Raw genomic sequence first — 13,822 nt, 5'->3', positions numbered from 1 at the left:
TACACATGAGAGGTTTTTATAGGAGGTAGTAATGGAGGTGGCATGTATCACTTTTGTTCGTATCCTATTAGGGTCTGTAACTGCAAGGGTGGCTGGGAAATGTAGTCTAGCTATAGGCACAGGAGGAAGAGGATATGGGTTCAGTGAATGGCCAAGCTGACTCTGCCACATTTGTTAAGTAACTTGGCAAAGTCACACAGCCTGTAAATGTTAGTGAGCCCTGGGGTACTAGGGCCCTACATCGTGTGGGAAGAGAAAGCCCTTTGCTGGCTTTTCAATCCCTTGGGCTCTCATTATGGGCAAATCCGGTCTACAACCAATTCAGCTCAGCCTAAGCATGGGAGGTGGGTGCCCAATTGATGTTGAGAGCTTCCTGCAGTGTCATTTGTCCTCACATTCGTTAGACTTAATGATGGGCCAAATGGGATGATTTGAAAGGTAAATAGAGATGTTAATGTCATGGAATATACATGAGATGAGATGGAATATATGTAAGAGCATAACTTAAATGAAGTAATCACTCACATGACTAACATAAAGTGAAAAGTGGCACAGCTACTATGTTGCATTGTCCTGTATTGCATTCTGAAAAAATGGTCACTTAGGGAGGGAAAAAAAGGTATAAGAGTTCTTATTAAATTAAATTGTTCTTATTAAATTGATATTCTGCCTGTACTTTATCCGTGCAAGTTCCCCTCACACCTTACAGACTGTGTCTTATGGATGCCACATTGGAAAAGAACCTTTAGTTCTGATGCAGAATTGTTATCGAGTCCAAGCTCACTCTGCTGGCTACACAACAAGGCAATAAATTGGGAGACAAGGTGTTGAGACAAGGAATATTGACTTTATTCAGAAAGCCAATAGACTGAGAAGATGTCAGACTAGTGTCCGCAAAAACCATCTTATTGGGGTCTGGATGCCAGTTTCTTTTATAGAACAGAGAAGGGGAGGAGGTGAGGAAGTAAAGTAAAAAGGCCTAGTTTTGCAAAATATGTCCTGGCTTGGCCAGCATCGGGGAGGGGATGTGTTAATTTCCTCTTTTCTGCAGCCATTCACAGGTGGGCAGGGTCAGATTGTCACCCTGTGAGCTGAACAAAGGCACTTTAGTTTAACATTCAGGCAAAGGGGCAGGGTGCCCTGAGGTAAGCCATTATGTATGATTATAATAACAAAAGCAGTGAAAAGCAAAGGTTAAATAAAAGAAACGGATCCAACATGGAGTCAGATTTTGCTCTTCCCTGTTACAAAATGGATAGGGTTTCTCTGAATGTAATAATAATTTCTTACAAATTTTAACAGAAGTGTGCTTGAGACCATCACTTCCCACCCTCCCATAATTGAACAGTAAAGCAAACCACAGCCAGCTAAGTAAGTGTTAAATGAGGTGCTGCATCAGACTGGACAGTTTTGAGAGCTGTGCAGTGGCAGAGAAGGACATGGTAAGGTGCTTCTTATGGGAATATTTTGCACTCTCTGCGTATTTAATGCAGATGCCTCATTGCTTCTCTCTTTTAATTTATTACATTACCTACTTGAAACAAATTTGAGTAACTAGCTATTGCTGTTAGTCATTGCTGAGCTTAGCAGACACATAAAGACTAACCCCCAAGAGTATATGCTATTCCCCAGTATAATTAGAAGGAAAACAAATGAGAGGTGAAGTTCTACTATAAATTTTCCCCTCTCCAAGGAGTTGGACTGCAAGGGTAAGGGCATTACTAGTAATCAAAAGGTGTCAGAACTGTATTGTCAAACAATTTGCTGGATTCCCTATACATAAGTAGTTGCTGCTTTGTCAGGGGGAGAAGAATGAAATGCATATTCTCGAAAATAGAGGAACTGGCACCTTATAGAAAATCTGGGTAAGACAGGAAAAAAAGCAATCCATGCACCAGCTCAGAGAGAAGAACAAGTGTCCTTCGAGTTACCATTAACACCTTTGAGTTGCCTTCAAGTTATCACTAGTGCATATCAGTTGCTTCTTAAGCACAGGTAAATCTTAAACCCATTCTACTTAGCACTGGGGACATAAATAGCAATCACTGTCTTTCATGAGCACTCTTTGCCATGCACTATTCTAAAAGTTATGCAATTTAATAAATGTCATTTTCACAGCAATCTGAGAAGTTAGTAATACTTACATTTTTTTTAAACATCTTTATTGGAGTATAATTGCTTTACAATGGTGTGTTAGTTTCTGCTTCATAACAAAGTGAATCAGCTGTACATATACATGTATCCCCATATCTCCTCCCTCTTGCGTCTCCCTCCCACTCTCCCTATCCCACCCCTCTAGATGGTCACAAAGCACCGAGCTGATCTCTCTGTGCTATGCAGCTGTTCCCACTAGCTATCTGTTTTACATTTGATAGTGTATATATGTCCATGCCACTCTCTCACTTCGTCCCAGCTTACCCTTCCCCCTCCCCGTGTCCTCAAGTCCATTCTCTACGTCTGTGTCTTTATTCCTGTCCTGCCCCTAGGTTCTTCAGAACATTTTATTTTTTTTTTAGATTCCATATATATGTGTTAGCATACGGTATTTGTTTTTCTCTTTCTGACTTACTTCACTCTATATGACAGACTCTAGGTCCATCCACCTCACTACAAATAACTCAATTTCGTTTCTTTTTATGGCTGAGTAATATTCCATTGTATATATGTGCCACATCTTCTTTATCCATTCATCTGTCGATGGACACTTAGGTAGCTTCCATGTCCTGGCTATTGTAAATAGAGCTGCAGTGAACATTGTGGTACATGACTCTTTTTGAATTATGGTTTTCTCAGGGTATATGCCCGGTAGTGGGATTGCTGGGTCGTATGGTACTTCTATTTTTAGTTTTTTAAGGAACCTCCATACTGTTCTCCATAGTGGCTGTATCAATTTATATTCCCACCAACAGTGAAAGAGGGTTCCCTTACTCCACACCCTCTCCAGCCTTTATTGTTTGTAGATTTTTTGATGATGGCCATTCTGACTACTGTGAGCTGATACCTTATTGTAGTTTTGATTTGCATTTCTCTGATGATTAGTGATGTTGAGCATCCTTTCATGTGTTTGTTGACAATCTGTATATCTTATTTGGAGAAATGTCTATTTAGGTCTTCTGCCCATTTTTGGATTGGGTTGTTTGATTTTTTGATATTGAGCTGCATGAGCTGCTTGTAAATTTTGGAGATTAATACTTTGTCAGTTACTTCATTTGCAAATATTTTCTCCCATTCTGAAGGTTGTCTTTTCGTCTTGTTTATGGTTTCCTTTGCTGTGCAAAAGCTTTTAAGTTTCATTAGGTCCCATTTGTTTATTTTTGTTTTTATTTCCATTTCTCTAGGAGGTGGGTCAAAAAGGATCTTGCTGTGATTTATGTCATAGAGTGTTCTGCCTATGTTTTCCTCTAAGAATTTTATAGTGTCTGGCCTTACATTTAGGTCTTTAATCCATTTGGAGTTTATTTTTGTGTATGGTGTTAGGGAGTGTTCTAATTTCATTCTTTTCCATGTAGCTGTCCAGTTTTCCCAGCACCACTTATTGAAGAGGCTGGCTTTTCTCCATTGTTATCTTCTTGCCTCCTTTATCAAAGATAAGGTGACCATATGTGTGTGGGTTTATCTCTGGGCTACCTATCCTGTTCCATTGATCTATATTTCTGTTTTTGTGCCTGTACCATACTGTCTTGATTACTGTAGCTTTGTAGTATAGTCTGAAGTCAGGGAACCTGCTTCCTCCAGCTCCGTTTTTCTTTCTCAAGATTGCTTTGGCTATTCGGGGTCTTTTGTGTTTCCATACAAATTGTGAAATTTTTTGTTCTAGTTCTGTGAAAAATGCCATTGGTAGTTTGACAGGGATTGCATTGAATCGGTAGATGGCTTTGGGTAGTATAGTCATTTTCACAGTGTTGATTCTTCCAATCCAAGAACATGGTGTATCTCTCCATCTGTTTGTATCATCTTTAATTTCTTTCATCAGTGTCTTATAGTTTTCTGCATACAGGTCTTTTGTCTCCTTAGGTAGGTTTATTCCTAGGTATTTTATTCTTTTTGTTGTAGTGGTAAATGGGAGTGTTTCCCTAGTTTCTCTTTCAGATTTTTCATCACTGGTGTATAGGAATGCAAGAGATTTCCGTGCATTAGTTTTGTATCCTGCTACTTTACCAATTTCATTGATTAGCTCTAGCAGTTTTCTAGTAGTGTCTATAGGATTCTCTATGTATAGTATCATGTCATCTGCAAACAGTAACACCTTTACTTCTTCTTTTCCGATTTGGATTCCTTTTATTTCTTTTTCTTCTCTGGTTGCTGTGGCTAAAACTTCCAAAACTATGTTGAATAATAGTGATGAGAGTGGGCAACCTTGTCTTGTTCCTGATCTTAGTGGAAATGGTTTCAGTTTTTCACCACTGAGAACAATGTTGGCTGTGGGTTTGTCATATATGTCCTTTATTATGTTGAGGTAAGTTACCTCTGTGCCTACTTTGTGGAGGGTTTTTATCATAAATGGGTGTTGAATTTTGTCGAAAGCTTTTTCTGCATCTATTGAGATGATCATACGGTTTTTATCCTTCAGTTTGTTAATGTGGTGTATCACATTGATTGATTTGCGTATATTGAAGAATTCTTGCATCCTGGGATAAACCCCACTTGATCATGGTGTATGATCCTTTTAATGTGCTGCTGGATTCCGTTTGCTAGTATTTTGTTGAGGATTCTTGCATCTGTGTTCATCAGTGATATTGGCCTGTAGTTTTCTTTCTTTGTGACATCTTTATTTGGTTTTGTTATCAGGGTGATGGTGGCCTCATAGAATGAGTTTGGGAGTGTTCCTCCCCCTGCTATATTTTGGAAGAAGTTGAGACGGATAGGTGTTAACTCTTCTATAAATGTTTGCTAGAATTCGCCTGTGAAGCCATCTGGTCCTGGGCTTTTGTTTGTTGGAAGATTTTTAATCACAGTCTTAATTTCAGTGCTTGTGTTTGGTCTGTTTATATTTTCTATATCTTCCTGGTTCAGTCTCGGAAGGTTGTGCTTATCCAAGAATTTGTCCATTTCTTCCAGGTTGTCCATTTTATTGGCATATACTTGCTTGTAGTAACCTCTCATGATCCTTTGTATTTCTGCAGTGTCAGTTGTTGCTTCTCCTTTTTCATTTCTAATTCTGTTGATTTGAGTCTTCTCCCTTTTTTTCTTGATGAGTCTGGCTAATGGTTTATCAATTTTGTTTATCTTCTCAAAGAACCAGCTTTTAGTTTTATTGATCTTTGCTATTATTTCCTTCATTTCTTTTTCATTTATTTCTGATCTGATCTTTATGATTTCTTTCCTTCTGCTAACTTTGGGGTTTTTTTGTTCTTCTTTCTCTAATTGCTTTAGGTGTAAGGTTAGGTTGTTTATTTGAGATGTTGCTTGTTTCTTGAGGTAGGATTGTATTGCTATAAACTTCCCTCTTAGAACTGCTTTTGCTGCATCCCATAGGTCTTGGGTGGTCGTGTTTTCATTGTCATTTCTTCCTAGGTATTTTTTGATTTCCTCTTTGATTTCTTCAGTGATCTCTTGGTTATTTAGTAATGTATTGTTTAGCCTCCATGTGTTTGTATTTTTTTTACAGATTTTTTCCTGTAATTGGTATCTAGTCTCATAGCATTGTGGTCGGAAATTATACTTGATATGATTTCAGTTTTCTTAAATTTACCAAGCCTTGATTTGTGACCCAAGATACGATCTATCCTGGAGAATGTTCCATGAGCACTTGAGAAGAAAGTGTATTCTGTTGTTTTAGGATGGAATGTCCTATAAATATCAATTAAGTCCATCTTGTTTAATGTATCATTTAAAGCTTGTGTTTCCTTATTTATTTTCAATTTTGATGATCTATCCATTGTTGAAAGTGGGGTGTTAAAGTCCCCTACTATGATTGCGTTACTGTCGATTTCCCCTTTTATGGTTGTTAGCATTTGTCTTATGTATTGAAGTGCTCCTATGTTGGGTGCATAAATATTTACAATTGTTATATCTTCTTGGATTGATCCCTTGAACATTCTGTAGTGTCCTTCTTTGTCTCTTGTAATAGCCTTTATTTTAAAGTCTCTTTTGTCTGATCTGAGAATTGCTACTCCAGCTTCCTTTTGATTTCCATTTGCATGGAATACCTTTTTCCATCCCCTCACTTTCAGTCTGTATGTGTTCCTAGGTCTGAAGTGGGTCTCTTGTAGACAACATATATACGGGTCGTGTTTTTGTATCCATTCAGCCAGTCTATGTCTTTTGGTTGGAGCATTCAATCCTTTTACATTTAAGGTAGTTATGGGTATATATGTTCCTATTACCATTTTCTTAATTGTTTTGGGTTTGTTATTGTAGGTGTTTTCCTTCTCTTCTGTTTCCTGCCTAGAGAAGTTCCCTTAGCATTTGTTGTAAAGCTGGTTTGGTGGTGCTGAATTCTCTTAGCTTTTGCTTGTCTGTAAAGGTTTTAATTTCTCTGTCAAATCTGCATGAGATCCTTGCTGGGTAGAGTAATCTTGGTTGTAGGTTTTTCCCTTTCATCACTTTAAATATGTCCTGCCACTCCCTTCTGGCTTGCAGAGTTTCCGCTGAAAGATCAGCTGTTAACCTTATGGGGATTCCCTTGTATGTTATTTGTTGTTTTTCCCTTGCTGCTTTTAATATTTTTTCTTGGTATTTAATTTTTGATAGTTTGATTAATATGTGTCTTGGTGTGTTTCTCCTTGGATTTATCCTGTATGGGACTCTCTGTGCTTCCTGGTCTTGATTGACTACTTCCTTTCCCATATTAAGGAAGTTTTCAATTATAATCTCTTCAAATATTTTCTCAGTCCCTTTCTTTTTCTCTTCTTCTTCTGGGACCCCTATAATTTGAATGTTGGTGCATTTAATGTTGTCCCAGAGGTCTCTGAGACTGTCCTCAATTCTTTTCATTCTTCTTTCCTTATTATGCTCTGTGGTAGTTATTTCCACTATTTTATCTTCCAGGTCACTTATCCGTTCTTCTGCCTCAGTTATTCTGCTATTGATTCCTTCTAGAGAATTTTTAATTTCATTTATTGTGTTGTTCATCATTGTTTGTTTGCTCTTTAGTTCTTCTAGGTCCTTGTTAAACGTTTCTTGTATTTTCTCCATTCTATTTCCAAGATTTTGGATCATCTTTACTATCATTACTGTGAATTCTTTTTCAGGTAGACTGCCTATTTCCTCTTCATTTGTTAGGTCTTGTGGGTTTTTACCTTGCTCCTTCATCTGCTGTGTGTTTCTCTGTCTTCTCATTTTGCTTAACTTACTGTGTTTGGGGTCTCCTTTTTGCAGGCTGCAGGGTCGTAGTTCCCGTTGTTTTTGGTGTCTGTCCCCAGTGGCTAAGGTTGGTTCAGTGGGTTGTGTAGGCTTCCTGGTGGAGGGGACTGGTGCCTGTGTTCTGGTGGTTGAGGTTGGATCTTGTCTTTCTGGTGGGCAGGGCCACGTCCGGTGGTGTGTTTTGGGGTGTCTGTGACCTTATTATGATTTTAGGCAGCCTCTCTGCTAATGGGTGGGGTTGTGTTCCTGCCTTGCTAGTTGTTTGGCATAGGTTGTCCAGCACTGTAGCTTGCTGGTCGTTGAGTCGAGCTGGGTCTTAGCATTGAGATGGAGATCTCTGGAAGAGCTTTCGCTGTTTGATATTACGTGGAGCCGGGACCGGGTCCACACTGGTCTCTGGTGGACCAGTGTCCTGAACTCGGCCCTCCCATCTTAGAGGCACAGGCCTGACACCCAGCTGGAGCACCAAGACCCTGTCAGCTATACGGCGAACAAGATGCACTGTGGTGCTTGGCCCCAGGCGGCAACTACGGCTGCTGCCCGGGTTCCCTGGTTTATCAGTAATACTTACACATTACAGATGCGGAAACGGACACAGAGAAGCCAAGCAGGTTCTGCAAGGTCACACAGCTAGTCAAGTCAGTGGAAAAGCTGGGATTTGAACCCAGGCATTTGGCTTCTGAGACCCTGGCCATAATCACTTTTCTGCGTGGTCTTTTTAAAAGGAATAAAGGATGAAGCATAACTCCTATGACCACGGAACGTAGGATGAGGGAGATGGGAAATAAATGTAAAAAGATGAACAACGTATCAAGTAACACTTAGTTATGTACCTCTTTTGGTACATCATCTGTCTTCTCTTGGCAGGAGTGGTTGTCTTCCTTTGCAAGAGCCCCTGACTGTATCCTACTTATGCTCTTGATTCCTTCTTCTCTGCTCCTGAGGAGGCAACCTGATCTAGTGGACCCGCTACATCCACCCAGACCCTATTACCTTGGTTACCTAGTCCCCTTTTCTTATTACAAAAACAAAAATCTAGGCTGGGCCTTAAGTGTGCATTATCTCATTTAATAGTATAAATAGACTAAGTCTCACCTACAGTACCTTCCTGCAGCTTTGCCACCCCCATTTTCTCTTTTTTACCACTAATCTTCTCAAAACAGGAATCGAGAATAGTCAACCACTATTTCCTCTGCACCTACTCACTCCCTAAACATTTGTACTCTGGATTCTACAGTCACACTCTACTGAAATTACTTTCTTCTTCAAGGGCAGGGGTGGCCTCTAATTAAAAATAAAAAATCTATAGAATTTTCTCAGAGCTTATTCTCCTTAACCTCTATCCCCGTTCAACTCCTTTTGGAAGTTGTCTCTTGGCTTTCTCGGTTCCTGACATGCCCCCCATACTTTTCTGAATCTTTCTTCATCACCTCCTCTTTTTTCCCTCCAGTGCCTTGATGTAGGTTGAAGGTACTTTCTAAGTAGAGAGAATGACTGTTCACCCATTCAGGTGTAAGCATTGGCAAGGAATAGAGATTGTGTTCTAGAAGCTGAGGAATAGGACTGTGTGGCTATAGTACGAGTTCATGGATGGACTCGTGGAAAGTGACAGTGGGAGTGGTAGACGGAGCCAGCTGTGGAGGCCTCTGAATGCCAGGCATGAGCTTTGTACACACACCTCGTGTGCAATCAAATATGGGCAATGACTTGGTTCCAGAACATTAGTATATAGGAATAAAACTTTTCTGTATGGGACTTCCCTGGCGGTCCAGTGGTTAAGACTCCATGCTTCCACTGTGGGGGGGACACGGGTTCCATCCCTGGTCGGGGAATTAAGATGCCTCACACAACACTGCACAGCCAAAAAAAAACAAAACCAGACAAACGAACAAAAAACTTTTCTGTAGTAAAACAATGGCTCACATAAGCATCCCAAAACAGTTATCCATCCATTAAAGTTTGAGATGAAAATATCACAATAGGATGAAATCTAATGGTACAACAAAGAGAATCCTTGCAATCTGGAATCCACAATAATAGCTCATTCTACATTCTTCAAGCTACCTTATAAACATAGGCTTAGATAGTTCTTGATCCTCTATTCTAACTTGCTTTTTATTTTTCAGCATGCCACTTAATCCCAGCCTTCTCATGTGTATAAGAGAAAGACCTACCTTCCCTTGGTTATTTCAGAGATAGAATCAAAAAAAAAGGTCTTTTAAGGTTCTTCTTCAATAGATGTGATTATGATCAATCTTTATAGCATGAATATAATGCATATGACTAACTCTATTTTAAAGAGGAGATAAAAACACTTTCTGTTTCTGATAAAAATTACTTTCTGGCTTGGGATTCCTGTCTTCAAACATTCAAGACAGAAGACTGCTTATTTTTCCCCTGGAGTTTTTCTGTGGTTCTACTTCCTGCAGCTGTCTCTGTGTTGGTGCTTATATGAAAATAAATCAGAGGCCCATTGCCTACCTTTTCATTCTTGTCTTTTTGATATAGGCAGTACTATCCAACAAAGGCAGCATTGATGCCCTCTTCAACGTGATCCCGCCAACTTCGGCTGTGGGGACCTGCTTTGTTTTCAGTCCCAAGGAAGGTATCATCGAACCAAGTGGAGTCCAGGCTGTCCAGATCTCCTTCAGTTCTTCCATCCTGGGACACTTTGAAGAAGAGTTCCTGGTCAATGTCAATGGATCACCAGAGCCTGTGAAATTGACCATTATGTAAGTTACTTCTACAGGTAATGTGGAAACTGAAGTTTTTACCTAATGCTTTCTTAAACTTCAAAACTAGAGCACTTTACAAATTAATGGAGAATTACTAGGTTGCCAAAATATTTATTTTTTTGTCAAGAATATTGATACCTGTCTGAAAGTAGCAACAATTTGATTCCCTACTGTTTACTTTTTACTGTTACAGAAGTAAAATGTAAAAATAAAATCCTTTCATAAACTTACTTTAAAAAACCAAAACTAGATCATGTCTTGAATGTCCATAACTGTCTTTGTTGATATGACCACATCAACATACTGGGGTGTTTTAAATTTCCACCAGTGTTTCTCTAGTGAACATGTTTAACTTATTACTGTAGTATGGATGCAGATGGTATTTTGGAATCTAGTTTTTCTGTAAGCTGTAACCTTATAAAATAAGAACTTAAACACTATATTAGTTTCTACTTACTCTCTGTTTTAGTATGTTTAGGGAAAGTAGGTTATTAACACCTGGATAAAATCATCTCCTATAATTAAGCTCTAACTGTTATCACAGTTTCTCTAAACCTGCATCTCTTGTTTTTATTTTAAGGAAATTCTTTAAGTGCTCTTAACCTTTAATGTCTCCAGGAATTATAAAAGTCTACTTATAGTGTCAGTCAGTCAAGGCTAGACACTTGCAGCTTTTGTGCTAGATGTCTTTTGATGGCTTCTCTAGATGCTTTGTTTGTCCTCAGGTTTTAAAAAGAAGTTCTCTGTGACCAACCCATTGGGCAGATCTATAGCTTTAGTTCCTGGTGCTTAAAAAGATCATATCTTTAGAATAGATTACAGATTCTATTTAGATTCCCACAGCAACAGGTTGTTAATTACCATGGTAGTCTCTCTTATTATGGGTCAGTAGCCTAGCAGGACCTCACTCCATCTACAGCTGAGGTCTCCCTTGTGGCCTGGAGATAACATAGAAAAGAGACAGACATATTTCCTAGGCCTGAAGGGTCCTGGGAAAACTTATTGATCTTGTGATACCTACTGGAAATTTAGAATCTTAAGATTGACTCCAAGGCGATTACCATTTCTTCTCAATTCTTCCACCTAAGTATCTCTGTTCTAGGGTGAATTACATCCTCCCAAATTTCATATGTTGAAGTCCTAACACTCAGTGCTTCAGAATGTGACTGCATTTGGAGATAAGACTTTTAAAGAAGTAATTAAGGTAAAATGAGGTCATATGGGTGGGCCCTAATCTAATAAGAATGGTGTCCTTGTAAGAAGAGGACATTAGGACAGATACACAAAGAGGCAAAGACTATGGGAAGACATGGGGAGAAGGTACCCATCTACAAGCTAAGGAGGGAGTTCCTCAGAAGAAACCAACCCTGCCAACACATTGATCTTGGACTTCCAGCCTACAGAACTGTGAGGAAATAAATTTCTGTTGTTTAAACCACCGAGTCTCTAATACTTTATGACTGTCCTAGCAAATGAATACAACCCCTAACAAGTAAGGAGAGTGAGTGCATATGCCTCAGGTGTTCTGTGGCATGGCTAAGACAGCCTACCACAGTCATAAACTCTTTAAAAAGATCTCAAGACTTATCTGAAACATTCACAATGCATTTACATTCTTTTCCATAATGCATCTGTGTTTGTGCTAAAAGAAAAAATTGGAGTAGCTTTCCAGATATTTGAATAACATTGACTCTTAAGAAGATGTATCATGCTTATCCTGGCCCAAGATTTACCTCCTTCAGGGATGTGCAGAATATGAGAAGAACAGGAGTACTTTTTCACATTATATAAACTTTAACCCACCTCCCACCTCCATAACAATTCACATCTCATGACAAACAGTGGAGGTAGTTATCTGGAGAAGCAGGAAGAGCAAACTTGCAAGTGCAACCTTGTCTATCATTCAGAGATCATCTGGCCCCTTAGCCCCCTTGTTAAGTTCCAGAAGATCAGCTCTTGAAAGCCCCCAACTGAATCAAGGCTTTCTGACTTCTTGGCACCAGGAAATATTGTTCAGAATCATGAGTACCCTCCGCGACATCCAGCATCATAGACAGGCCTCCATACAAAAGTGGGAAAGATAAAAATCTTAAAACTCTGCTCTTATAAACATTTAAGATAAAAAGAAAATAGTCCTATCTATAGGCAAGAAAGAATAGGATGTTAAAGGACCATAATTTTACTTTTCATGAAGGCAAAGAAAAATCAAACTGCTGGCTGAGACAGGCTAACCGTCCTTCAAGTTGGATAAAAAAGCCCATCCCAATTTCATCCAGTCATTCTACATTTTAAGTTTAGCCTAATAATTAATATTGTATCTAACTATCAACATGCACACATTGATACTGTATTTAGAAAAAAAAACATGTATTTTGGATATTTGTTTAATAAACTCTTAATGAGCACCTCCTACCTGCAAGGTTGTATATTAGGTGCAGTGACTGGTGAATTTGGGTTTGGTAGACATTTCTGTTGCATGAATCGTATTGTCTTACCCTGTGACTCTGTGAATTATTTATCCAAATTCAGGATGTGATTGCCCATTTCCTAAATTATTTCCTAAACTAACCAAAAATATAGTAAAAGAGATGACAAGGGAATTAAAAGGCTATACTAGAAAATATCCATTTAACTCAAAGGAAGGCAATAGTGAAAGAATAGAAGAACTGAGAAAACATTAAGACATGTAGAAAACAAATAGAGAAAAGGAAGAAGGAATCCTAATTTATCATTTGTTATATTAACTATAAATATATTTAACACTTAAATTAAAAGGCAGAGATTAGCAGAATAGACTTTAAAAACACACATACAAAATATGATCCAACTTTTTGCTGTCTACAAGAGACGCACTTTAGATCTGAAAGTATGAATAGGTTCAAACTTTTTTAAACGGATGGAAAAAGATACCCTGCAAACACTAACCAAAAGAAAGCTGGAGTGGCTATACCAATATCTAAATAAACTTTAGAACAAAAATTGTTACAAAGACAAAGAAGAACATTTTACAATAATAGTCAGTCCATCAAGAAGATACAACAATTATAAACATCGATGCACTTAACAGCAGATCCCCAAAATACATGAAGCAAAAGCTTACAGAACTGAAGAGATAAATAGGTAATTGAACAGTAGTAGTTGGAGATGTCACTACCCTACTTGCAACAATGGATAGAACAACTAGGCAGAACATCATAAAGGAAATAGAAGAGCTGAACAATACCATAAACCAACTGGACCTAACAGATACCTGTAGAACCCAACAAGTGCACTTGGAACATTTTCCAGAATACACCATGTGTTAAGCCATAAAACAAGTCTCAATAAATTTTAAATAATTTGAATCATAGAGAGTGTGTTCTTCAACTAGAAAGAAATGAATGAAAAATCAAAAGTAGAAGGAAATCTGGAGAATTTACAAATATGTGGAAATTAAAAAACACTCCTAAATTACCAATAGGTTAAAGAAGAAATTACAACAGAAATTTTAAAATACTTTGAGATAAATGAAAGCAAGACACAATATACCAAAACTTATGAGATGTGGTAAAAGTAGCGCTTAGAGGGAAACTGACAGCTGTAAGTGCCTGTATTTAAAAAGAAGAAAGATTTCAAATCAATAACCTAAATTGCTACCTTAAGAAACTTGAAAAAGAAGAGCTAACTAAATCCAAAGCAAGCACAAGGAAGGAAGTAATAAAGATTAGAGTGGAAATTAATGAAATAAAGAAAAACAATAGAGAAAATTAATAAAACTGAAAGTTGTTTCTGCTCAACATTGT

At 38.3% G+C, this 13,822-nt stretch overlaps 1 protein-coding gene across 1 annotated transcript in view; it reads left to right on the top strand.

Annotated features, from left to right (window-relative positions):
* HYDIN (HYDIN axonemal central pair apparatus protein) overlaps positions 1-13,822 on the top strand; it is a 389,934-nt gene that overhangs the window by 135,521 nt on the left and 240,591 nt on the right. Inside the window, exon 12 of the mRNA XM_061172597.1 lies at positions 9,814-10,037. Within this exon, the coding sequence (XP_061028580.1) occupies positions 9,814-10,037 (224 nt within the window). The remainder of the gene's footprint in view (positions 1-9,813; positions 10,038-13,822) is intronic.

Source organism: Eubalaena glacialis, chromosome 18 (assembly GCF_028564815.1).
Source record: "Eubalaena glacialis isolate mEubGla1 chromosome 18, mEubGla1.1.hap2.+ XY, whole genome shotgun sequence".
Classification (NCBI taxonomy): Eukaryota; Metazoa; Chordata; class Mammalia; order Artiodactyla; family Balaenidae; genus Eubalaena; species Eubalaena glacialis.
This window is presented reverse-complemented; position numbering and strand designations above follow the sequence as displayed.